The sequence below is a fragment of the Malania oleifera genome, chromosome 2, assembly GCF_029873635.1.
Source record: "Malania oleifera isolate guangnan ecotype guangnan chromosome 2, ASM2987363v1, whole genome shotgun sequence".
NCBI lineage: Eukaryota > Viridiplantae > Streptophyta > Magnoliopsida > Santalales > Ximeniaceae > Malania > Malania oleifera.
The window spans coordinates 28,325,552-28,350,009 of NC_080418.1; the positions used below are offsets into that span (position 1 = coordinate 28,325,552).

Genomic DNA, 24,458 nt, shown 5'->3' on the forward strand with positions numbered 1-24,458 from the left:
GACTTCTTCTCACTTTGCCCATTAATATCCTTCAACTTAACAATCGGAACATGTAAATCATCATCCGAACAAAATCCTTTTTACAAAGGGAGTTTCTCTAAATTATTTGTCTCCACCTCCCTATCCCATTCACAATTATGTGGGACACACCTGGCCATGAAGGTACACTCTTGTTCCAAAATTTCTGTAACCATATTACTAGATGTCATCAACTGATCACACACTACTATGCCATCTTCCACTATCAGAATATTAGTGTCAGGAACACCCAAGACTGGTTCAACACTTTCCTCCCTCTACACAATCTCATACTGATTTATATTTCGTTGCAAAGTCTCCACTTCAGGCCTCAGATCTTCAAGAACAAACTCCCCCTCTTCCATCTCACGTTGCAGAACTATCTCAACCACTGGCTAAATTTGTGATGTCGTTGCACCCTCTTGAGCCTGAGCCCCCTCTACAGGTTCTTCGACAATGCATGGATCTATAAATTCTCTCTAAACTTCCTTCCCTTTATCCAATTTCTTCACACGCCAAACTTCTTGTTGATTTTCTTATCTACCATATTCCGTATCCTTACTTCTATCCCCAATTTTTTGTTTCCTTTCACCCCCTCGGCATACCACCTTTGAATGCCCCTGTCTATGACATTTCTCACAATAAAATCCTTGCTTTTCGTACCTTACTTCCAGCCAAATTTTCTAATTTGCAGAAACAACAATCGGGAAAGCATCCACCTGATTTACTAATAAATCCACCTCGACGCACATTCTTGCACCCGTAGCCCTAGTTTGATTAAGCATAGCATTGTCAGTTCCCAGGTATCAACCAAACCTCATGGTTAGAATTTGTAAGCAATCAGGTCTGTACATGTGCATCGAAAGACCAGGGAGAAATAACCATTAAGGGGCCAAAGATGGTTCCTGCTTTAGGTTGAAATCCTTTGTCCATCGAAAAAGACGAAATGGAAAACGAGCCAAAATCCTTCCTTCACGAGACCATCCATGAAGAAAATCTCGTTCATTCTTCATCTGAACCAGTACGTGAAAATCATCTATGAAACTAACAGAAGGGGTCTCCGAAAGGCCCCACAACTTTATGATATTTAAACAGATAACATCAATGGATGGTCTAGATCGTAGATCGCAAAAATTTCAGAACCCACGCAAACCTAAAATCTTCCGCCACTTTGTTCATCTCAACCTCCGAGAATATAAAACCAATTATCTCCATCAACATCAATTGGATATCTCATGGCTAGTTTGAAAGAAGAAGACGACGGGTTAACAGCATTAGCATTAGAACGTGATACTACATGGGCATACGATAAAGGTCCTGAACCCCCTTTCGAAAGAGGCCCCACTAGTGGAGGATCTCCCAGAGGGCCGGTAGGCGCCACCATTGACTCCTACACAGTAAGCGTCTTACTTCAACGAGAATGGAAGAGAGACATACTTGATTTAGAATGATTCAGAGTATCAGCAGAAGAAAGCTTGCCGAAATTCAAAATCTTGGAAAACCAACAAGCGGCAAAGTGGGCGACCGTAGTTGCAGCTGATGACTCTTCTCTCTGGAAAAATTCTCACAGCAGGAGGAGGCTCGGGAATTATCGTCTGCAAATCCCGTAAACGGCACCGTCTGACTCTCTTCTACAAGACCTTAAAACAGCACCTAGTCATTGTTGTCTCAAGGGCTGAGAGTCACTTCATTGTCGTCGCGAGATTTTTCGAACTCACCGTCGTCCCACCACCGTCTTCGTAAACGTCCTCTGCAAATCCTAGAAAAACCAACCTCTGCTTCGGTGTGCAGGGCAACAAAGAGCCAGATCCGAACGAACAATGACCATAGCTGGCACAAAGTGATATCAGCACGACTTGAGTGGCAATCAGCAGCAGTGTGGCCAGTGGTGGTCGTGCGCACGGCGTCTCGCTCAAGAGTGCAGCATGGCCAGTGGTGGTCGCCCGACGACGCGCGAGCTGTGGGGATTGGGTCGTCGCTGCCATTGCAGATCTGAATCATAAGAGCTAAAGCTTTAAGGACTTTGCTCTTTGGACACAAGGAGACCAAGCCGTCTAGAGATTTGCCTACGAAGAGGCGACGTTCGGCAACGAAGGCTCTAGGGTTTGCAATGAGCCGTCTACACGCACTCGTGGTAGCAAGTTGGGCTACTAGTTTTATTAGTCGACAAATGCGCTGCATTAGTTGGCAATTGCTCTGTTTTTTTTTTTTTTAATACCAAAAAACCTTTTTATGACTTAAAACATTCTTGGACAAAATTATATGAAATATATTAAGTCCAATGAAGATTTATACTTGTCCAAATGACTTTCCCCTTGAATATAAGATGTCTTATTTATGAAAATAAATTTGAAAGCTCATTTGATATCTTATATGTCATTTTATAAAAATATACTAACTTTCTTGAGGCTTTAGTACAGAAAACATGTTTTTTCAAAACCGAGACCAAGTATATAAAAGTCTATAATACTAGGATGTTAAAAACTTGTCCCTTGTGAAAACATATTTTGATTTTAGGATTCTATTGACAAACTCTTTGATTTAACTTTGAAAACTATGAAAGTTGAGTTTGTGACTTAAGTAAAATCCTATAAACTCATGTGTGGTATGCATGTGCAATTGCTCAACTCTTACTCAGAAATCATGCAACAAACAAAACCGCAAGAGTTACAACGAATACTACCTTAAACACACCCTACATATAATTCTACACTAAGCTTCCTTTGGTGTGTTTGAATCCTTTTCGAGTAAGTGTCCTTTTGGTCTTTCCTATTCTAACGTCTACTCGGTCCGGTCTTTACCTTTGATCCAATACTTCATGTACGAGTACTTGTACTAAACATGATATGCAAAGATAGGAAAATATTAGGAACAACATATAGGTTAATATTATCAAAACACAATAAACAATGTAGCCACCAAGGCTAACACATTTAAATATTATTTATTATACAAGTAATGATAATTTAGACATGAATGCTTAGACAAAAAATGTTTTTGTAGTTTATTTTTTCATATAATTTCAAAATCCCTTGTAATAATCTTTTTGTTTTAATAAAAAATAAAATAAATTAAGAGAGAAACTTCACTTCGCTCCTAAATCTCTCATTTGAATTTGAAGAGATTTCATTCGGTAGTTAAAATTTCAACAAGTTTCACCAAAATTTTAAGATTTTGATGAATTTCGAATGATTCATTGAAATTTCAATGAAAATTATGTAAAATGGAAATCGACTGCTATTTCAATTTTGAATGTGACGGAAATCAAAAATTTTAATAAAAATTTCAACAATTTCGTGGAAATTTAAGACCATGGTTCAATATACTTGTCTCACTAGTTTAATAACTTAATCATAAACAATTGTACCAACAACCAGTGGATGTGAAAGAATTCCCTAAGCCTTACATAGATATGAAAGGCATGGAGAGCCCCTCTGATGGTATATTAAAGAATTCAACTTTGAAGGATTAGAGTCATCAAACTTGGAACAAAGAAAAACTATAGCAGCACTAGCGTCTAGACTTCAGACTGTCGAAATTTAATTATGTTACTCTTGAAAGAGATTTTGGAAACCCTCCTCAAGCTTCTGAAAAAAGGTAGAAGATACTAAAACTGCTAATAAATTAAGTAGGGTTGGCAAATTATTAACCATGTAAAGGATAGGGCAGGAAGTTGCAGTAGAAAGAAAAGTAAAACTGTGCCTCAGAAAAGCATTTTAAGCACTTCACCCTATTAAACATGTTAACGAACATACATTGATACAAATTTGAGAGGAAGACAATAATTTGGGTGGTGACATGGTGAGAATCCGATCAAGATGATCCATGTTTGCTTGCTTACAAACTGGTGAAGAAGGTGAATATTGGAACTCCCCCCTATACAGTCAAAGGGCAAATGATTTCTTCCTTTGATCAAGATCTCTAGGGGTTGCAACTTCCTTATGATGACATATTAGTGGTCCGACTCATGATTTGGGTAAAGTGGGTAGTAATTGTTTTGTACATGGATATACTATATTGGCCCTGGGAGACCCTCATTAAAATGAACAGACTTTTGGTAGTAGAGAACCTCTCAACTTGCACTATATCCCTAGCCATCCTTGTTTGAATTTTTTAAAGGCTATCATATTGAATCTTCATTTAATTATTAAATTCCCCTTGAAAATTGAATATGAGATCCATTCAAATTCATAAAGGGACCGTTCCTCACAAGTTTTCTAGGAAGATGTCATGTCCATAAAAAAATTATGTTTATTCTATTTAATAAGAGTTGGTCACATGTCTCTTGATGAGTTGATACCAAAGAAGAGAAGAACTCGTAGGAACGATTTGAAAATGTAGTGAATGTTTTAATGATTTCAAGCCTTAAAATGTCTATGTTAGGAGTCCAACCCAAAATGGTGAACACGTGTCAACACCACAAAAGGTCATATAATTTTTAGTTCTGTGCTTCTCTCTATGAACGAAAAAAAAAAAAAACTTTTCTATTTTAAGAAAACCCTAAGGAAATTATACAGATATTTAAAAGGGAAACATTTCAAACCTCAAACTAAATTCTAAGTTGGACCAAACCCTGAATCTAGATATTGAATTATTTTATCTATTTAATATCTAATATTTGAAAATATGTTATTCCCTAATTTTAATCTTTTGAAGATAGGTTTCATTTGGGTATTTTGTTGTCTACCATTTTTATTTTTCATGAAGGGTAAGAGTGAAAAAGTGACTTTTGAATTTTTTCATTTATTGAATCAGACATGGGAATATGTTCGATTTAGTTTTTAAAATGTCATCAAATGCTCTGATATTATATTGATTCACTTATTTTATAAAATAATTCAATCAAACACCCTTACAAGTGACAATACGTGATTTGCCAACAAGATTCATATTTATTGTAATTAACCTAAGTGCTCATGAGATTCATTTTTACTTCTCTTTACAACCCATCAATTTGTTGTTGGGAGTAATGCCACAACTTACTCGATGTTAAGTTGTTTCACACTCTTATTGAATTTTTCAAGAAAATTAAATCAAATGATTCTTCTATTCTTTTTGCATAGAAAATACACATAAAATTGTATCCAAATTGTTATTTAAATTCATAAAATTAAATTTACACTGTATTTTTAAAAATAATTTCAAGAAATATAAATGTGATGTCTAGGAAAAATGAGTTGGAAGCATTTCATTTTAACAATTGAAAATATAAATGAAAAAGTAAAAGCAAGTTGTCGTGCTGCCAAGATTATACATATGGTAAGATTATACCATGTTAACTTCAATTCGTATGAAAGTTGCCTTTTCATTTAAACATTAAAATAGGAAGAACGTAAATTCTTTTATGAATAAATTATTTTAGTTTTAAAATAAGATAAAATTTTTCAAAGATATTTAATATAAGAGTAAAAGACACTAACCTCTCATAAGATTTGTCAAAAAGACAAAAATCTTCCCTGAGATTTTAAAAATTTTAAGAACCTCCCTTAGGATTTCAAAAATCCCAGGTGCCTCCCCTAAGGTTTGTAAAAAAGACACAAACTTTCTATTGTATTTTGTAAAAAGACAAATTTTTTTATGACAGATTTGTGTTTTTTTAACACATTGAAGTCTATAACATTTTTGAAACCTCAGGGGAGATTTGTGCTATTTTTGACAAATCTTAGGAGAGGTCTTTGGGATTTTTGAAACCTAAGGAAGATGAGTGTCTTTTACTCTTAATAAAATTAGATAAAATTATATTTAAATCATATGTTTGGTTAAGATTTTGAACATAAAAGAAACTAAAAAAGTCCATCTTGTTATGTCGGACTTCGAAAAGGAGTAGTAAACTATTGGGAGAGATATTAACAAACAATCACAGCTGAATAATTCTTCTCCCTATATGCAAGCAAATATTGTGTATCTTTACTTTTATACGTTCTGAAAATAATAAGAAAAATAATTAATCACACCAAGCCACAAAAACACAAGTAATTTTGTACGTGAAAAACCTCCCCAATGTGGAAGAAAAATCACGAGACCTAATCCAGTTGAAACCACCACTATCAACCAAATAATGGGTACACCAACTCTTCTCTAATCGCAATTAAAGGTTACAAATATATCTCATCAAGATATCAACAATCTTGGCAAAAACAAAAAGAATTGGAGAGAATATACTAAAATCGCAGTTACTGTTCACGAGCAAAAATCTCAACTCTCAAGTTCAAAATTCGATCTCCACCATTCAAATTGTAGTTCCTTGAGTCATAAACCTCTCCTCCAAATTTCAGTTCGATCGAAACACAGACGACACAGGATCGGTGTCTTGATGAAATTTGAGCAGCATGAGAAAAATCACGTTTTTTTCTCTTTCTTTTTGAGAAGTGATGACTCCTCCTTTCTCTCTTCTCTTTTTATAACTTCCTTTAGGTTATCACACTAAAGGGCTAGGTTTTGGGAATAAAGCTCACTTGGGCTTTCCTCCACATGGAAGGAAATAACCCAACAAATAACCCCACTGTTAATGCTCAAATTGTGTGACAACTTTGAATATGGAATTCAAAGGGATCAAATGGGTAATGATATTAGGAACTTCTGTACCAGAAATAATGGTATCTCCAATTATAGCTCCTCTGGGATGGTTGGAACAAAGGGTCGCTATCCTACGAGGGTGAGATAACAATAAAAACCCATATGTTGTAAAAGTGAATCCTAGATATAAAAATGAAAATATAGACGTTTATGACCTCCCCCTCTATGCCCTACGGGAATGATGCCTCTAGCATTACGACCTTTAATTCTCAATTCTCTACAATGTCTGGGCAATAAAATATTTTCATAAATAAGCAAATCATAATGATTTTTGTAAACGCTTTCATAAAATTCTCATAAAATCACCTTGTAGATCATCCCCATGGGGGTGGTGGCTGTCTCTGCACCCCTGCATCACTGAGCGGTCATTAGTGAGTCCTTTCTTCTGTGATGAGCTGTTAGTACCAGTCCTACATTTTATCTTTATGCATGTTGATAATTTAGGACATGTTGTCACTCACACGACATCCCCCATTAATAAATACAAAAAACGTCTTTTACAATATGACAGGTGTTGAGTAAAGAAGGAAAAATATGGAATTGATAAATTTTGTACCGTCTTCAAAAATTATTATAAAACGTCTTGTATCATTAAACAAGTAGTCTAACTCCCAAAACATTGAGCTTAAAAATGGTGAGACCTTCCAAAGGTCAAATCCACATAAAACTAGAAAAATTCAATAATTAACAATTAATTAAATAAAAAGAATAGTTATAAAAATTATAATTAATGGAACAATTTATTTAAATGCTCAAGTAATGATACATGTCAAATGGTGTATTAAAACTATTGAATACTGCTCATGAGTCCGTTTGTACCACTTTGATGTATACATGCATCCATACACACATAGGCAAATATAGGTACATTTTGGAGAAGTAACCTTCTTGCAAACCGTCCCTTCTCATTCTTGACTCTTCCCAAGATTAGAATTTGAGACGTGGAACATTATGTTTTGATTTTTAACCATTAAGATGTCTCTTAAGAAACAATATGTAATTTAAACATGAATTTAGAGTTATGTAAATCAAAAGCATCACTCCACAACAGATGATGCAAAAAGTTAATACAAACCATACAAATATTTAATTGGACAAAAGATCATAACATTCTTAAAGTTTGACCAAAAAAAAGAAAAAGAAAAGAAAAGAAAAGACCTTCTTTAATTTTAAAAATTCTATTTACCTTTATAAAATTTCAAAAATGCCACAAACTTTTCATAAAATTTGTTTGAAAAAAAAAAGACACAAACTTCCCCTCAAGAGACTTATCTTTTTACAAAATACAAGAATAAATTTATATCTTTTTGACAAATCTCTAAAAAAAGTTTTTGAAATTCTTAAAATCTCAAGAGAGGTCTTAAAATTTTTAAAACCTCAAAGGAAATTCCTGCTTTTTTATCAAACCTCGAGAAGTCAATATCTTTTGTCCTATTAATTTTATACAACAAAATTAAATTTCATTTACTTTCACACATCGTTCCTATCTAACAAAATTAGCTAACTATGAAACCTGAGGACGGAGGACGCTGATCCATAAGTTTGGTACCACACCAAGAGGTTCGAAGGGCTCGTTGATGGCTGGAGTTCCTATGTAATAAAAAAAAATTAGCTAACTATAAAATCTTTATAAAATATAGAGATTTCAAATATTTTGTCAAAAAAAATCTTTTTAAACAATAATGCCTTTTACCTTTTTCAAAATACTTATTTCACACATCTATTTAAAAATATTGTATCCACATACTCATTTCTGCTCATCACATTATTTCGGGCAGACATCAATGCTAATAACATTCGCTCACACACAAAACATCAATGCTAATAACATTAGTCACAATCAATAAGTGCAATGCAGGTTGAGAACAAGAAAAAATATGAAATTCTATTTTTCTCCATGATTAATTGTATCCAAAATATTTGACATGTAATATAATATGTATGTAAGCTACAAAGGATGGTACTCTTGAAGAAATGAAACATCGCTTGAACCCAAAAAAAAAAAAGAACTCTGGAAGGCTTCTCACGAATAGTGAAAAGAAGAGTGAAAAGGCAGCGAAGGAATACATATACACAAAATAATGAAGGGGCCTCATTAGGAGAAACATCAACCTCCCTTTCCCGTCTGTGCAAGGTACGCCTTATCTGCATTAGAAAGGCGAGCCTGAAATTGTGCCCACTCGCTTCTGCATCTATCTCTCACCTGCGTTGCAAACAAAAATGATTAGAGCTAGACGTGGCAAATTTCTTGTCAAATACAATTATGATTTGCTTGGCACAGGAATGAAATAAATCTTTATATTTTTACATGTTCACCTGTAATTTTTCACTTCATTCTACTTCCAATCCATTCCATTTTCAGCATTCCAAACATTGAATTAGGATTTGTTTGGTTGTGGAAAACAGTTTTTGTTTTCCAAATACTCACAAAACACCTTTTTTTTCTTTAATTTTTTTAACCATTTATATAGAAAAGGTGAGGAACAATAAAATGATATTTTCCAACTTTCTAATACAAATGTTAGGAAACTGAAAAAGTAAGGTGGCATTTTTATTTTTATTTTTTTTTGAAAAACTGGAAACTGGAAATTAAACTGTTTTACATTAACTGAACTTGCCCTTAAAATTGCTAATTTCAAAATTCATTATGGAGAGGGCTTTCTTAGTTAATGCCAAGAAGTAGCAACAGGAGAGATATTGGAAACAATGAGATTTGCACCACATATGACATGGATATTTAGAATCATTTCCAGTATAACTGAAGATGACGATGATAGGATAAAATATACGCACCCCTTGCCATGGAGCTTTCCCATTCTCTGACTCGCCCTGAAATTAAAGATAGATATATTTGGGGTTACAAGAACTGACAAAAAATAGTTAAATAGGCAACAAAAACAAGAGCTATGCCTTCATTACACCTATATGAGGCTGGCTATACAAGTCGAGAAAACAAAAATAGAACTATGAATGAAGCCAAAAACAAAGGCAAAAAATCATAATCTTGATGCATAATTTGCCACAAGATCAAATACTGTTACTGGTGGAGAAGCTTCCACCCCATACCTTGTGACATACAAATAAGGCAATGGTCATGCAGCATGCAACCATTGATAAAAGCTATTAAGAAGTAAATAACCTAACATTAAAAAAAAGTGTACTCCAAAGCCCATTCTGTGATGCATATACCGACTGGCATCTCCTATAAAAAGAAACAACTCAAACAGAAGCTTCTTGTTTGGCTGTCCACCATCAGGGAATTGGAATATGCCTGCATTTACTTCAATCGAACATGGGTGCCAGTGCACCAACAACCCTTGGCTAAATCATAGTAACAACTTCCAACCGCCACCACTTCTGCCTCCAAGTCCAGTGAGATCAACGTAGCCTCATCTAAGTTCTGTCTTTTTTCTTTTTCTTTTTGGTTTTTTTTTAGGGGAGGGGGAGGGGAAGGGGATGAATCATCCTCAAGAAGAAAACAAAATAGAGGTCATTAAACAGCCCTAGGTGTCCATGCAGTTCCATCAAGGCTTATGGCCATACCCTTAAGTGGCAAGTAGATGCAGGTGCAACAATCTGTTCTACATCCCATTTTTATTTTTATTTTTAACAAGCAAAGAAAGATTTATTACAAGAGAGAATATACAATAAAGAGGACAAATAAATCCATCCATGAAAATAAATAAATTAAAAGAAAAAAGAATGCATAAAAATTGAGAAGATCAAAGCCGCCCCCCCCCTCCCCAACAGTCTCTCTGAATATGTGACTCAAGGAACCCCTGCAAAAGCATCGGTCACTAAAGCCGGAAGTGAGGCATGGCAAACCACCCATTCCAAAGAAAATTAAGATGAAGAGTAGAATCCCCAAGTATTCTCGAATTCCTCTCTAACCAAGTGCACCACACCTTAGTTTATGAAATATACTAAAAAGCCTTTTTATGACTTAGAACATTCTTGGACAAAATTATATGAAATATATTAAGTTTAATGAAGATTTATACTTGTCCAAATGAGTTTCCCCTTGAATATAAAATATCTTGTTTATGAAAACAAATTGAAAGTTCATTTGATATCTTATATGCTTAGTATGTCATTTTATAAAAATATACTAACTTTCTTGAGGTTTTAGGACATAAAACATGTTTTTTCAAAACCAGGACCAAGTATATAAAAGTCTATGATACTAGGATGTTAAAAACTTGTCCCTTATGAAAACATATTTTGAGTTTAGGATTCTATAGACAAACTCTTTGATTTAACTTTGAAAATTATGAAAGTTGAGTTTGTGACTTAAGTGAAATCCTATAAACTCATGCGTCCTACTATGCATGTGCAATTGCTCAATTCTTACTCAGAAATCATGCAACAAACAAAACCGCAAGAGTATCAACGAATACTACCTTAAACACACCCTACATGTAATTCTACACTAAGCTTCCTTTGGTGTGCTTGAATCCTTTTCGAGTGGGTGTCCTTTTGGTCTTTCCTATTCGAACGTCTACTCGGTCCGGTCTTTGCCTTTGATCCAATACTTCATGTACGAGTACTTGTACTAAACATGATATGTAAAGATAGGAAAATATTAGGAACAATATATAGGTTAATATCATCAAAACACAATAAACAATGTAGCCACCAAGGCTAACACATTTAAATATTATTTATTATACAAGTAATGATAATTTAGACATGAATGCTTAGACAAAAAATGTTTTTGTAGTTTATTTTTTCATATAATTTCAAAATCCCTTGTAATAATCTTTTTTTTTTAGTAAAAAATAAAATAAATTAAGAGAGAAACTTCACTTCGCTCCTAAATCTCTCATTTGAATTTGAAGAGATTTCATTCGGTAGTTAAAATTTCAACAAGTTTCACCAAAATTTTAAGATTTTGATGAATTTCGAATGATTCATTGAAATTTCAATGAAAATTATGTAAAATGGAAATCGACTGCTATTTCAATTTTGAACGTGACGAAAATCAAAAATTTTGATAAAAATTTCAACAATTTCGTGGAAATTTAAGACCATGGTTCAATATACTTGTCTCACTAGTTTAATAACTTAATCATAAACAATTGTACCAACAACCAGTGGATGTGAAAGAATTCCCTAAGCCTTACATAGATATGAAAGGCATGGAGAGCCCCTCTGATGGTATATTAAAGAATTCAACTTTGAAGGATTAGAGTCATCAAACTTGGAACAAAGAAAAACTATAGCAGCACTAGCGTCTAGACTTCAGACTGTCGAAATTTAATTATGTTACTCTTGAAAGAGATTTTGGAAACCCTCCTCAAGCTTCCGAAAAAAGGTAGAAGATACTAAAACTGCTAATAAATTAAGTAGGGTTGGCAAATTATTAACCATGTAAAGGATAGGGCAGGAAGTTGCAGTAGAAAGAAAAGTAAAATTGTGCCTCAGAAAAGCATTTCAAGCACTTCACCCTATTGAACATGTTAACGAACATACGTTGATACAAATTTGAGGGGAAGACTATAATTTGGGTGGTGACATGGTGAGAATCCGGTCAAGATGATCCATGTTTGCTTGCTTACAAACTGGTGAAGAAGGTGAATATTGGAACTCCTCCCCCTATACAGCCAAAGGGCAAATGATTTCTTCCTTTGATCAAGATCTCTAGGGGTTGCAACTTCCTTATGATGACATATTAGTGGTCCGACTCATGACTTGGGTAAAGTGGGTGGTAATTGTTTTGTACATGGATATACTATATTGGCCCTAGGAGACCCTCATTAAAATGAACAGACTTTTGGTGGTAAAGAGCCTCTCAACTTGCACTATATCCCTAGCCATCCTTGTTTGAATTTTTTAAAGGCTATCATATTGAATCATCATTTAATTATTAAATTCTCCTTGAAAATTGAATATGAGATCCATTCAAATTCATAATCTCACTTATATGAGTTCAAATGTTAACGTGGTATCTTGTAATTGATAAGTTTCAAATCCTACATGAAGGGACCGTTCCTCACAAGTTTTCTCTGAAGGAAGATGTCATGTGTCATTTAAGTTTCATAAAAAAAAAAAATTATGTTTATTCTATTTAATAAGAGTTGATCACATGTCTCTTGATGAGTTGATACCAAAGAAGAGAAGAACTCGTAGGAACGATTTGAAAACGTAGTGAATGTTTAATGATTTCAAGCCTTAAAATGTCTATGTTAGAAGTCCAACCCAAAATAGTGAACACGTGTCAACACCACAAAAAGTCATATAATTTTTAGTTCTGTGCTTCTCTCTATGAACGAAAACGAAAAAGCTTTTCTATTTTATGAAAACCCTAAGGAAATTATACAGATATTTAAAAGGGAAACATTTCAAACCTCAAACTAAATTCTAACTTGGACCAAACCCTAAATCTAGATATTGAATTATTTTATCTATTTAGTATCTAATATTTGAAAATATGTTATTCCCTAATTTTAATCTTTTGAAGATAGGTTTCATTTGGGTATTTTGTTTTCTACCATTTTTATTTTTCATGAAGGGTAAGAGTGAAAAAGTGACTTTTGAATTATTTCATTTATTGAATCAAACATGCGAATATGTTCGATTAGTTTTAAAAATGTCATCAAATGCTCTGATATTATATTGATTCACTGATTTTATAAAATAATTCAATCAAACACCCTTACAAGTTACAAGTGACAATACGTGATTTGCCAACAAGATTCATATTTATTGTAATTAACCTAAGTGCTCATGAGATTCATTTTTATTTCTCTTTACAACCCATCAATTTGTTGTTGGGAGTAATGCCACAACTTACTCGATGTTAAGTTGTTTCACACTCTTATTGAATTTTTCAAGAAAATTAAATCAAATGATTCTTCTATTCTTTTTGCATAGAAAATACACATAAAATTGTATCCAAATTGTTATTTAAATTCATAAAATTAAATTTACACTGTATTTTTAAAAATAATTTCAAGAAATATAAATGTGATGTCTAGGAAAAATGAGTTGGAAGCATTTCATTTTAACAATTGAAAATATAAATGAAAAAGTAAAAGCAAGTTGTCATGCTGCCAAGACTATACATATGGTAAGATTATACCATGTTAACTTCAATTCGTACGAAAGTTGCCTTTTCATTTAAACATTAAAATAGGAAGAACCTAAACTCTTTTATGAATAAATTATTTTAGTTTTAAAATAAGATAAAATTTTTCAAAGATATTTAATATAAGAGTAAAAGACACTAACCTCTCATAAGATTTGTCAAAAAGACAAAAAACTTCCCTGAAATTTTAAAAATTTTAAGAACCTCCCTTGGGATTTCAAAAATCCCAGGTGCCTCCCCTAAGGTTTGTAAAAAAGACACAAACTTTCCATTGTATTTTGTAAAAAGACAAATTTTTTTATGAGAGATTTGTGTTTTTTTAACACATTGAAGTCTAACATTTTTGAAACCTCAGGGGAGATTTGTGCTATTTTTGACAAATCTTAGGAGTGGTCTCTGGGATTTTTGAAACCTAAGGAAGATGAGTGTCTTTTGCTCTTAATAAAATTAGATAAAATTATATTTAAATCATATGTATGTTTAAGATTTTGAACATAAAAGAAACTAAGAAAGTCCATCTTGTTATGTCGGACTTCGAAAAGGAGTAGTAAACTATTGGGAGAGATATCAACAAACAATCATAGCGGAATAATTCTTCTCCCTATATACAAGCAAATATAGTGTATCTTTACTTTTATACTTTCTGAAAATAATAAGAAAAATAATTAATCACATCAAGCCACAAAAACACAAGTAATTTTGTACGTGAAAAACCTCCCCATTGTGAAGAAGAAAAATCACAAGACCTAATCCAGTTGAACCCTCTACTATCAACCAAATAATGGGTACACCAACTCTTCTCTAATCACAATTAAAGGTTACAAATATATCTCATCAAGATATCAACAATCTTGGCAAAAACAAAAAGAATTGGAGAGAATATACCAAAATCGCAGTTACTGTTCACGAGCAAAAATCTCAACTCTCAAGTTCAAAATTCGATTTCCACCATTCAAATTGTAGCTCCTTGAGTCATAAACCTCTCCTCCAAATTTCAGTTCGATCGAAATACAGACGACACGGGATCGGTGTCTTGATGAAATTTGAGCAGCATGAGAAAAATCACGTTTTTCTCTCTTTCTTTTTTAGAAGTGATGACTCTTCCTTTCTCTCTTCTCTTTTTATAACTTCCTTTAAGTTATCACACTAAAGGGCTGGGTTTTGGGCTTTCCTCCACATGGAAGGAAATAACCCCATTGTTAACGCTCAAATTGTGTGACAACTTCGAATATGGAATTCAAAGGGATCAAATGGGTAATGATATTAGGAACTTCTGTACCAGAAATAATGGTGTCTCCAAATATAGCTCCTCTGGGATGGCTGGAACAAAAGGTCGCTATCCTGCGAGGGTGAGATAACTCCAAAAACCCATATGTTGTAAAAGTGAATCCTAGATATAAAAATGAAAATATAGACGTTTATGACCTCCCCCTCTATGCCCTACGGTAATGATGCCTCTAGCGTTACGAACTTTAATTCTCAATTCTCTACAATGTCTGGGCGATAAAATATTTTCATAAGTAAGCAAATCATAATGATTTTTGTAAACGCTTTCATAAAATTCTCATAAAATCACCTTGTAGGGGGTGGTGGCTGTCTCTGCACCCCTGCATCACTGAGCGGTCATTAGTGAGTCCTTTCTTCTGTGATAAGCTGTTAGTACCAATCCTACATTTTATCTTTGTGCTTGTTGATAATTTAGGACTTGTTGTCACTCACACGACATCCCCCATTAATAAATACAAAAACATCTTTTACAATATCACAAGTGTTAAGTAAAGAAGGAAAAATATGGAATTGATAAATTTTGTACCATCTTCAAAAATTATTATAAAATATCTTGTATCATTAAACAAGTAGTCTAACTCCCAAAACATTGAGCTTAAAAATGGTGAGACCTTCCAAAGGTCAAATCCACATAAAATTAGAAAAATTCAATAATTAACAATTAATTAAATAAAAAGAATAGTTATAAAAATTATAATTTAATGGAACAATTTATTTAAATGCTCAAGTAATGATACAAGTCGAATGGTGTATTAAAACTATTGAATACTGCTCATGAGTCCGTTTGTACCACTTGATGTATACATGCATCCATACACACATATATGCAAATATGGGTACATTTTGGAGAAGTAACCTTCTTGCAAACCGTCCCTTCTCATTCTTGACTCTTCCCAAGATTAGAATTTGAGACGTGGAACATTATGTTTTGATTTTTAACCATTAAGATGTCTCTTAAGAAACAATATGTAATTTAAACATGAATTTAGAGTTATGTAAATCAAAAGCATCACTCCACAACAGATGATGCAAAAAGTTAATACTTACCTTACAAATATTTAATTGGACATAAGATCATAACCTTCTCAAAGTTTGACCCAAACAAAAAAAAAAAAAGAAAAGAAAAGAAAAGACCTTCTTTAAGATTTTAAAAATTCTATTTACCTTTATAAAATTTCAAAAAGGCCACAAACTTTTCCTAAAATTTGTTTGAAAAAAAAAAGACAAAAACTTCCCCTCAAGAGACTTATCTTTTTACAAAATACAAGAATAGATTTATATCTTTTGACAAAACTCAGAAAAAGTTTTTGAAATTCTTAAAATCTCAAGAGGTCTTAAAATATTTAAAACCTCAAAGGAAATTCCTGCTTTTTTATCAAACCTCGAGAAGTCAATATCTTTTGTCCTATTAATTTTTTACAACAAAATTAAACTTCATTTACTTTCACATATCGTTCCTATCTAACAAAATTAGCTAACTATGAAACCTAACGATGGAGGACGCTGATCCATAAATTTGGTACCACACCAAAAGGTTCGAAGGGCTCGTTGGTAACTGAAGTTCCTATGTAATTAAAAAAAAATTAGCTAACTATAAAATCTTTACAAAATATAGAGATTTCAAATATTTTGTCAAAAAAAATCTTTTTAAACAATAATGCCTTTTACCTTTTTCAAAATACTTATTTCACACATCTATTTAAAAATATTGTATCCACATACTCATTTCTGCTCATCACATTATTCAAACATCAATGCTAATAACATTCGCGCACACACAAAACATCAATGCTAATAACATTAGTCACAATCAATAAGTGCAATGCAGGTTGAGAATAAGAAAAAATGTGAAATTCTATTTTCTCCATGATTAATTGCATCCAAAATATTTGACATGTAACATAATATGTATGTAAGCTACAAAGGATGGTACTCTTGAAGAAATGAAACATCGCTTGAACCAAAAAAAAAAAAAAGAACTCTGGAAGGCTTCTCACGAATAGTGAAAAGAAGAGTGAAAAGGCAGCGAAGGAATACATATACACAAAATAATGAAGGGGCCTCATTAGGAGAAACATCAACCTCCCTTTCCCGTCTGTGCAAGGTACGCCTTATCTGCATTAGAAAGGCGAGCCTGAAATTGTGCCCACTCGCTTCTGCATCTATCTCTCACCTGCGTTGCAAACAAAAATGATTAGAGCTAGAGTGGCAAATTTCTTGTCAAATACAATTATGATTTGCTTGGCACAGGAATGAAATAAATCTTTATATTTTTACATGTTCACCTGTAATTTTTCACTTCATTCTACTTCCAATCCATTCCATTTTCAGCATTCCAAACATTGAATTAGGATTTGTTTGGTTGTGGAAAACAGTTTTTGTTTTCCAAATACTCACAAAACACCTTTTTTTTTCTTTAATTTTTTTAACCATTTATATAGAAAAGGTGAGGAACAATAAAATGATATTTTCCAACTTTCTAATACAAATGTTAGGAAACTGAAAAAGTAAGGTGGCATTTTTATTTTTATTTTTTTTTTGAAAAACTGGAAACTGGAAATTAAACTGTTTTACATTAACTGAACTTGCCCTTAAAATTGCTAATTTCAAAATTCATTATGGAGAGGGCTTTCTTAGTTAATGCCAAGAAGTAGCAACAGGAGAGATATTGGAAACAATGAGATTTGCACCATATATGACATGGATATTTAGAATCATTTCCAGTATAACTGAAGATGACGATGATAGGATAAAATATACGCACCCCTTGCCATGGAGCTTTCCCATTCTCTGACTCGCCCTGAAATTAAAGATAGATATATTTGGGGTTACAAGAACTGACAAAAAATAGTTAAATAGGCAACAAAAACAAGAGCTATGCCTTCATTACACCTATATGAGGCTGGCTATACAAGTCGAGAAAACAAAAATAGAACTATGAATGAAGCCAAAAACAAAGGCAAAAAATCATAATCTTAATGCATAATTTGCCACAAGATCAAATACTGTTACTGGTGGAGAAGCTTCCACCCCATACCTTGTGACATACAAATAAGGCAATGGTCATGCAGCATGCAACCATTGATAAAAGCTATTAAGAAGTAAATAACCTAAAATTAAAAAAAAGTGTACTCCAAAGCCCATTCTGTGATGCATATACCGACTGGCATCTCCTATAAAAAGAAACAACTCAAACAGAAGCTTCTTGTTTGGCTGTCCACCATCAGGGAATTGGAATATGCCTGCATTTACTTCAATCGAACATGGGTGCCAGTGCACCAACAACCCTTGGCTAAATCATAGTAACAACTTCCAACCGCCACCACTTCTGCCTCCAAGTCCAGTGAGATCAACGTAGCCTCATCTAAGTTCTGTCTTTTTTCTTTTTCTTTTTGGTTTTTTTTTTAGGGGAGGGGGAGGGGAAGGGGATGAGTCATCTTCAAGAAGAAAACAAAATAGAGGTCATTAAACAGCCCTAGGTGTCCATGCAGTTCCATCAAGGCTTATGGCCATACCCTTAAGTGGCAAGTAGATGCAGGTGCAACAATCTGTTCTACATCCCATTTTTATTTTTATTTTTAACAAGCAAAGAAAGATTTATTACAAGAGAGAATATACAATAAAGAGGACAAATAATTCCATCCATGATAATAAATAAATTAAAAGAAAAAAGAATGCATAAAAATTGAGAAGATCAAAGCCCCCCACCCAACAGTCTCTCTGAATATGTGACTCAAGGAACCCCTGCAAAAGCATCGGTCACTAAAGCCGGAAGTGAGGCATGGCAAACCACCCATTCCAAAGAAAATTAAGATGAAGAGTAGAATCCCCAAGTATTCTCGAATTCCTCTCTAACCAAGTGCACCACACCTTAGCAAGTAAAGCATAATCCCATTAAATCCTGCAACCTATCCTTTACATGAAATGCCAAAAACTCAAGAGAAACAACAACTCCACAATATTAGAGCAAACATACTCCTCAAAAAATTGCTAATACTAAAAAATATATATATATATTGAAGAAGATTCCACAACCTCCAAACATAACGGCTGTGCTGTTACTGGATATATAGAAGAAGATTCCACAACCTCCAAACATAACGGCTGTTAGTGGTTACTTCAGCTACTTAGCATTACTGCTTGGCAAACCAAATATTGAATTTTTGGTGATAGATTTTTCATCCAAAGATCTCACCTTTTAGTTGTTCATGTGTGGCACTCCAGGAATGATTGTGTGATACTGCTGGAGGCTGTTTATCAGTGTGTGGCACTGCAGGAATGATTGTGTGATACTGCTGGAGGCTGTTTATCAGTGTTTATATTCATTGGGCCTGAAACAGTGTCATGTCGCTGTGTTTATAATTTGTTCCAGTTGTTTATCTTGTTCATTGGGTGCTTGTGATTCGCTCTTGGGTCAAGGTTGTGTATTGGGATGAAGTTCATAAATTCCAAAAGAATGTTTCCCTCATCGATCACTTGTTCAGCCATTGTTGAACAGTTTACTACAATTGTCTCAGAAAAGGAGTATTCGAGGTTCCTGCAGAGTATCAAGCATCTCAACAAGCATCTCATCACATTGAATATTTTTCTCAGAAAGGTAACCCTACAGACTACAAATAATCCTTGGGCCATCTATTCTACTGCCAACAGCCATATGCAAGTGTAACCTTTTTTTTTTTTTTTTGGGTGCTCCGCTGTTCTGAAAATCTACCTGGATCTATCCTTGTTGATGGGCCCATGTCCACTGATATAGTGGAAGGGATAGGAATAGTAAATCCTACTCCTTCAATCTCTCTTCCATCCATTTTGTATATTCCTAAATTCCCCCTCAATCTCATGTTTGTTAGTAAGAAACCTTCTTTCCTGATTCTATTGAAATTCAAGATTTGAAGACTAGACAATTGGCACAAGATGTGAGACAGTGGACATTACTACTTTGAGTCACTCTCCTCCTACTGCCTGCACTGCTGCTGCTACACCACTTCAAATCTAATATTCTCTAAGGCATTTTTTTATTGGACAAGTGAAAAAAACTAGTTCCTACTTTGAGCTGTATCTAATCTTGAGTGCGAGTTTTATCAGTTTGGGGAAGCACAATTGTGTTTGCTTCCCAAGTCAAAAAACAAGCAGTCAGCCTTTTTGTGTTTGTCCGTTCAGATGTTTGGGGTCCCAGTCGTATCAAGTCAAAGTTGGGGTTCCAATATTTTGTTACACTTGTCAATGACTACTTTAGGATGACTTGGCTCTATTTAGTGAGAGATATTTATGCCTTCTCTTCTTAAGTAAGGACTCAATTTGATGCATCAGCCAAGATACGTAATGATAATGTGAGAACAGAGAAGTAATTCAATACCCAACCCATATAGCTTAACTCTGATATAAACTATCCATCATCTTGTGCCCACACGTCACAACAAAATGGAGCCAGAGTGAGGGAAAATAGGCTTATTCTTGAAGTCACTCGTACCTGTTGTATCAAATGAATTTCCCAAAGTTTTTCTGAGTGATGCCATGGTCACTGCTTGATCTCTCATCAATAAAGTCTGTCCTCAGTCCTTGGGGGGGAAATACCTTATTCAATTCTCTTCCCGAAAGCACCTTTTTTTCTCACTTCCTGCATATTTGGCTACATGTCCTTTGTCCTTCAGTTAAGTACGAGAATGGATAAGTAGGATCCTTGAGCTATCATATGTAATTTTTGGGCTGCTCTTGTACCTAGAAGGGATTTCAATGTTATAGCTCTATTTGCATTGATTCTTTGTCTTTTCAGATGTTACTTTCTTTGAGTGTACGGCATACTATTCTCTAATTCCTTGAGTTCTGCTGACCTTGATGAGTTTCTTCCCCGGCCTAAATTTAAAAATATTAATAATTTCCAGTCCTCCTTGTCAGCTGGATCATCCAAATTTGCAGGTATACACACGGTATCTCCTCAAGGGATGAGAGATGCCTTCAGCTTTACTTTTGTTCATCTGGTTTCCTCGCTGGATGATACTATTTCCCATGAAGTTAATCTTCTGCTGCTATTCAGAGAAGTAAATGAACCAGTACCAAACACCCAATCTTTAACTTCATTTGCTATAATTTCTTGTCTGCCTCAAATTATTGCTTCGTTAGTATTCTATCAATTATTGCTCTTCCTAAGTTTTCCTTTGAGGCAGTATCCCATTCTGTAGCGGTTGAAAAGATCTGTGTGCTACAAGACTTGGGAACTAGTAACTTTTCCTGCTGATATTATTCTGTAGCTCATTTGGTGGCCAACCTCGACGTTAAAGAATATACTCACATGTACAGATACTCATTTGTTCATCTCCTTAGGAACCACATGCCATTGGCCTTTGCATCAGTTAGTTGTAAAGAATACCTTCCCACATGGTGATTTTCAGGAAGAGGTCTATATGGAGCAACGACCTAGGTTTGTTGCTCATGGGGAGTCAGGATTAGTGTGTCAGCTCAAGAAATCCCTGCATGGTCTAAACTGACTAGTCTCCTGAAGCATGATTCGATTGGTTTATTGTTGTAGTACTTGAGTTTGAGCTTCAACAGTGATGGATAGATCACTCTGTATTTTTTCACCAAGAAAGATTTTGCTCATTGTGTATGTGGATGATATTGTGAGTGTTGGCTTTTTGAGTCCAATCCCGTTTTGATTATGACAAAGCACAACATCTCACTTGTGTACTAAGCATGTATACAGGTTTATCTCTCTGTTAGCACAAGTGGCAAATGCAAAATAGAAGCCATGTAGCACCTAGACGAACACATCTTCTTGGCGTATTCCATGGTCATCAGGAGAGCAAAAGCTTGAAAACTTATGATTGTTTTTCAATTGTAATATTCATTAGGTTTCAATTTGTGCATGCATGTCTCATGATTTAAATTGAAGCTCTCACAAAATGACCAACCATAGAATGACCTTAAGGAATCTGACCTTTCACAAAAAACCTTTTGAGTTAAAGTGTTTAAAATGTTTTGAAATGGTTTTAAAATGAAAACTCTGGCCAAAAGTCATTAGGACATGTTTTTAATCTTCATTAGACTTTATATAAATCATAAACGCTTGTCCTAGCATGGGGTTAGCTCTTTTAAGGCTCATTGGCATAGAAAAACAGAGCACTCATCGACTAATGAAAGTCAATAGCCTTAACAAGTTTTTGCCCAGGTGACTCGTCGACTAGTACAGGTCACTAGTCGACTAGTGGAGGTCACTAGTCGACTAGTGGAGGTCACTAGTCGACTAGTCCAAGCCACTAATCGACTAGCCGTATCGGGAACAAAACTCCAACGGGTGAAAAACAGCTAGTTTTTCAAAATAAAATATCATATCTTGCCCCAACGACCATATAACGGCGGCTAGTTTTGTGTTTTGCCTATAAATACAAGCTTAAACAACTTGTAAAATGTTAGAAAAAGGGATTAGGAGCATACTTCATTATTCTTTGATTCCCAAACATATTTTATACTCCATTTTGAAGATCAAGGTCATACTTCTCCTACTCTTTCGTTTTGAAAATTCTTTTGGGGAGAAAATCTTGGGATTATACAAACAAGGCTTTGAGCATATATGTTGTTGAGAATTCCACTTGTGAGTTTGTCACACATTGGAAAATTCGAGTGGATGATGAGTGCTTATATACATGGGTGGGCCCAAGACCCAAGAGGCTTAAGCTTTTGGGTCAAGCTGGTGTTCACCCATGTGTATCAAGCCCACCCATGTGTATCAAGCCCACCCATGGGCTCCTCCGGTGCTAACAATATATTCATTTCATATATCTTGCTTGAAGAGTCTCTTGTTCTTGAGATTTCTAAGGCAAATTTTATTTGAAGAAATCATTTTCCATATTTTCTCCTACTCTTCATTTCTAAAAATCTCTTTGGGAGAAATTCTTTTTGGGTTATCTTTTGAAAGGCTAAAGCATATATTTACATCTATATATATTGTGCGTGAAAGCCTTCTTGCATTTGGTTTATCAAAGATCAATCTTTGTTTTTGCAAAAATCATTTTGAGAGGAAACCCTAGGTTCTCCTACACTTGTCCTAAAAAATTATTTTTAGAGAAAAATTTCATTAGGGTTAAATCTTTGAAGTTTTTATCTCATACATATTTTCTCAAAGATTATATACTCTCATTTTATTTGGAAAATATTTTTTAAAGAAACACCCATATTCTACCGAGCTTCATATTGAAAAGCATTTGAGAGTGCATATAATTTTTCAACTGTACACATCAACTTTTTAAGAAGCATCTCTTGTACGCAAATTTATATTCTCATTTGTAATTATGGTTCGGGTATAGAATCGAGATAGGCATAGGGTATCGCCTAGTGAGGCAACTTTGCCTTGTGTTAAGAAGCGGATTGTAAAGGGAAGCTTTGCCTTGTGAAGAAGCGGATTGTAACGGGTAGCTACGCCAGTGTTTAAGGAGCGGATAGTGGAATCCTTGGATGGTTTGCCCCAGTCGATGATGTAGGTAGGGTTGGCCAAACCTCGTTAAAAATTGGTGTTTTCTTTTTCTCCTCCCTACTCTATTTATTTTTTCCACACTTGTATGCTTACGTTTAATTTATTGTGAATATTGTATATGTTTTAAATATTTTCATACTTGAATATTTATGGGATTTGCGATTGCTTAGAAAGACCCTAGGTTTGTGTAATACTGGCTGAGGTTCTAAAAATAGGACATACTTGACCTAGGAATTTTAAAATTCCAATTCACCCCCCTCTTGGGAACACACCATAAATCACAGTGAGTACCAATGATTGATGATATATGTATCCAAAGTTGGAAGCATTTTATATAGACTAAACTTTAGATCAAATATTTTTTAGGGCTATTGAAATACTTCTTGGATACTAAAGTAACCATATCTCGTATGGGAACCTTTTTGTCACAGAAGATGGAGTAGACCTTTTAGATGAGAATGGGATGTTGGGATCCAAAGTTTTCAATACACCCATGGATCCTATTATCGTTACTTCAATCATTTTGCATTGTGTTATTGTCATGTTAGTAAGTGTGAGTTAGTTTGCGATTTACTAATGGTAATAGTCATCGTCATGTACTTAGTATAAGGGATAGACCTATGATTGTGATCAAGTCTTCCAATTTAACTGATATTTAACATGGTATCAAAGCATCGTCACGAGATACAAACCCTAATAGCCACAAGCACCACATAAGTGAAATTGGTATATACATTATTTGGTATGTGCATACTTTCAACTAATAATTTTTACTTAATTTGGTAAGCATAATTGTTGCTTACTAAATTAAGTGAAATTGGTATATATATTATTTATTAGGTAATTGAAGAATTAAGTGGAGTTGGTACTCACACAATATTGAAAGGTGAGGTCTAAAGTTCAAGTTGCAGAGCCAGCTTGTTTCAAACACTCACACTATTTTCTTTTCTTCTCTCTCTCTCTCTCTTCATTTTTTTCGTTTATTGTTTTTTTTTTTTTTTTTTCCTGAGATGCCAATTGGACTCA

The 24,458-nt window shown here is 34.2% G+C and overlaps 1 protein-coding gene across 4 annotated transcripts in view; it reads right to left on the reverse strand.

The window, feature by feature from the left end:
• Window positions 1-16,797: 16,797 nt before the first annotated feature.
• LOC131148729 (uncharacterized) overlaps window positions 16,798-24,458 on the reverse strand; it is a 30,625-nt gene continuing 22,964 nt past the window's right edge. For all 4 annotated transcript variants that reach the window (XM_058098625.1, XM_058098627.1, XM_058098626.1 and 1 more), the window contains exons 14-15: window positions 17,733-17,768; window positions 16,798-17,141 (exon numbers count right to left, since the gene is read on the reverse strand). In XM_058098625.1, the coding sequence (XP_057954608.1) occupies window positions 17,046-17,141; window positions 17,733-17,768 (132 nt within the window). In that variant the 3' untranslated portion in view covers window positions 16,798-17,045. The remainder of the gene's footprint in view (window positions 17,142-17,732; window positions 17,769-24,458) is intronic.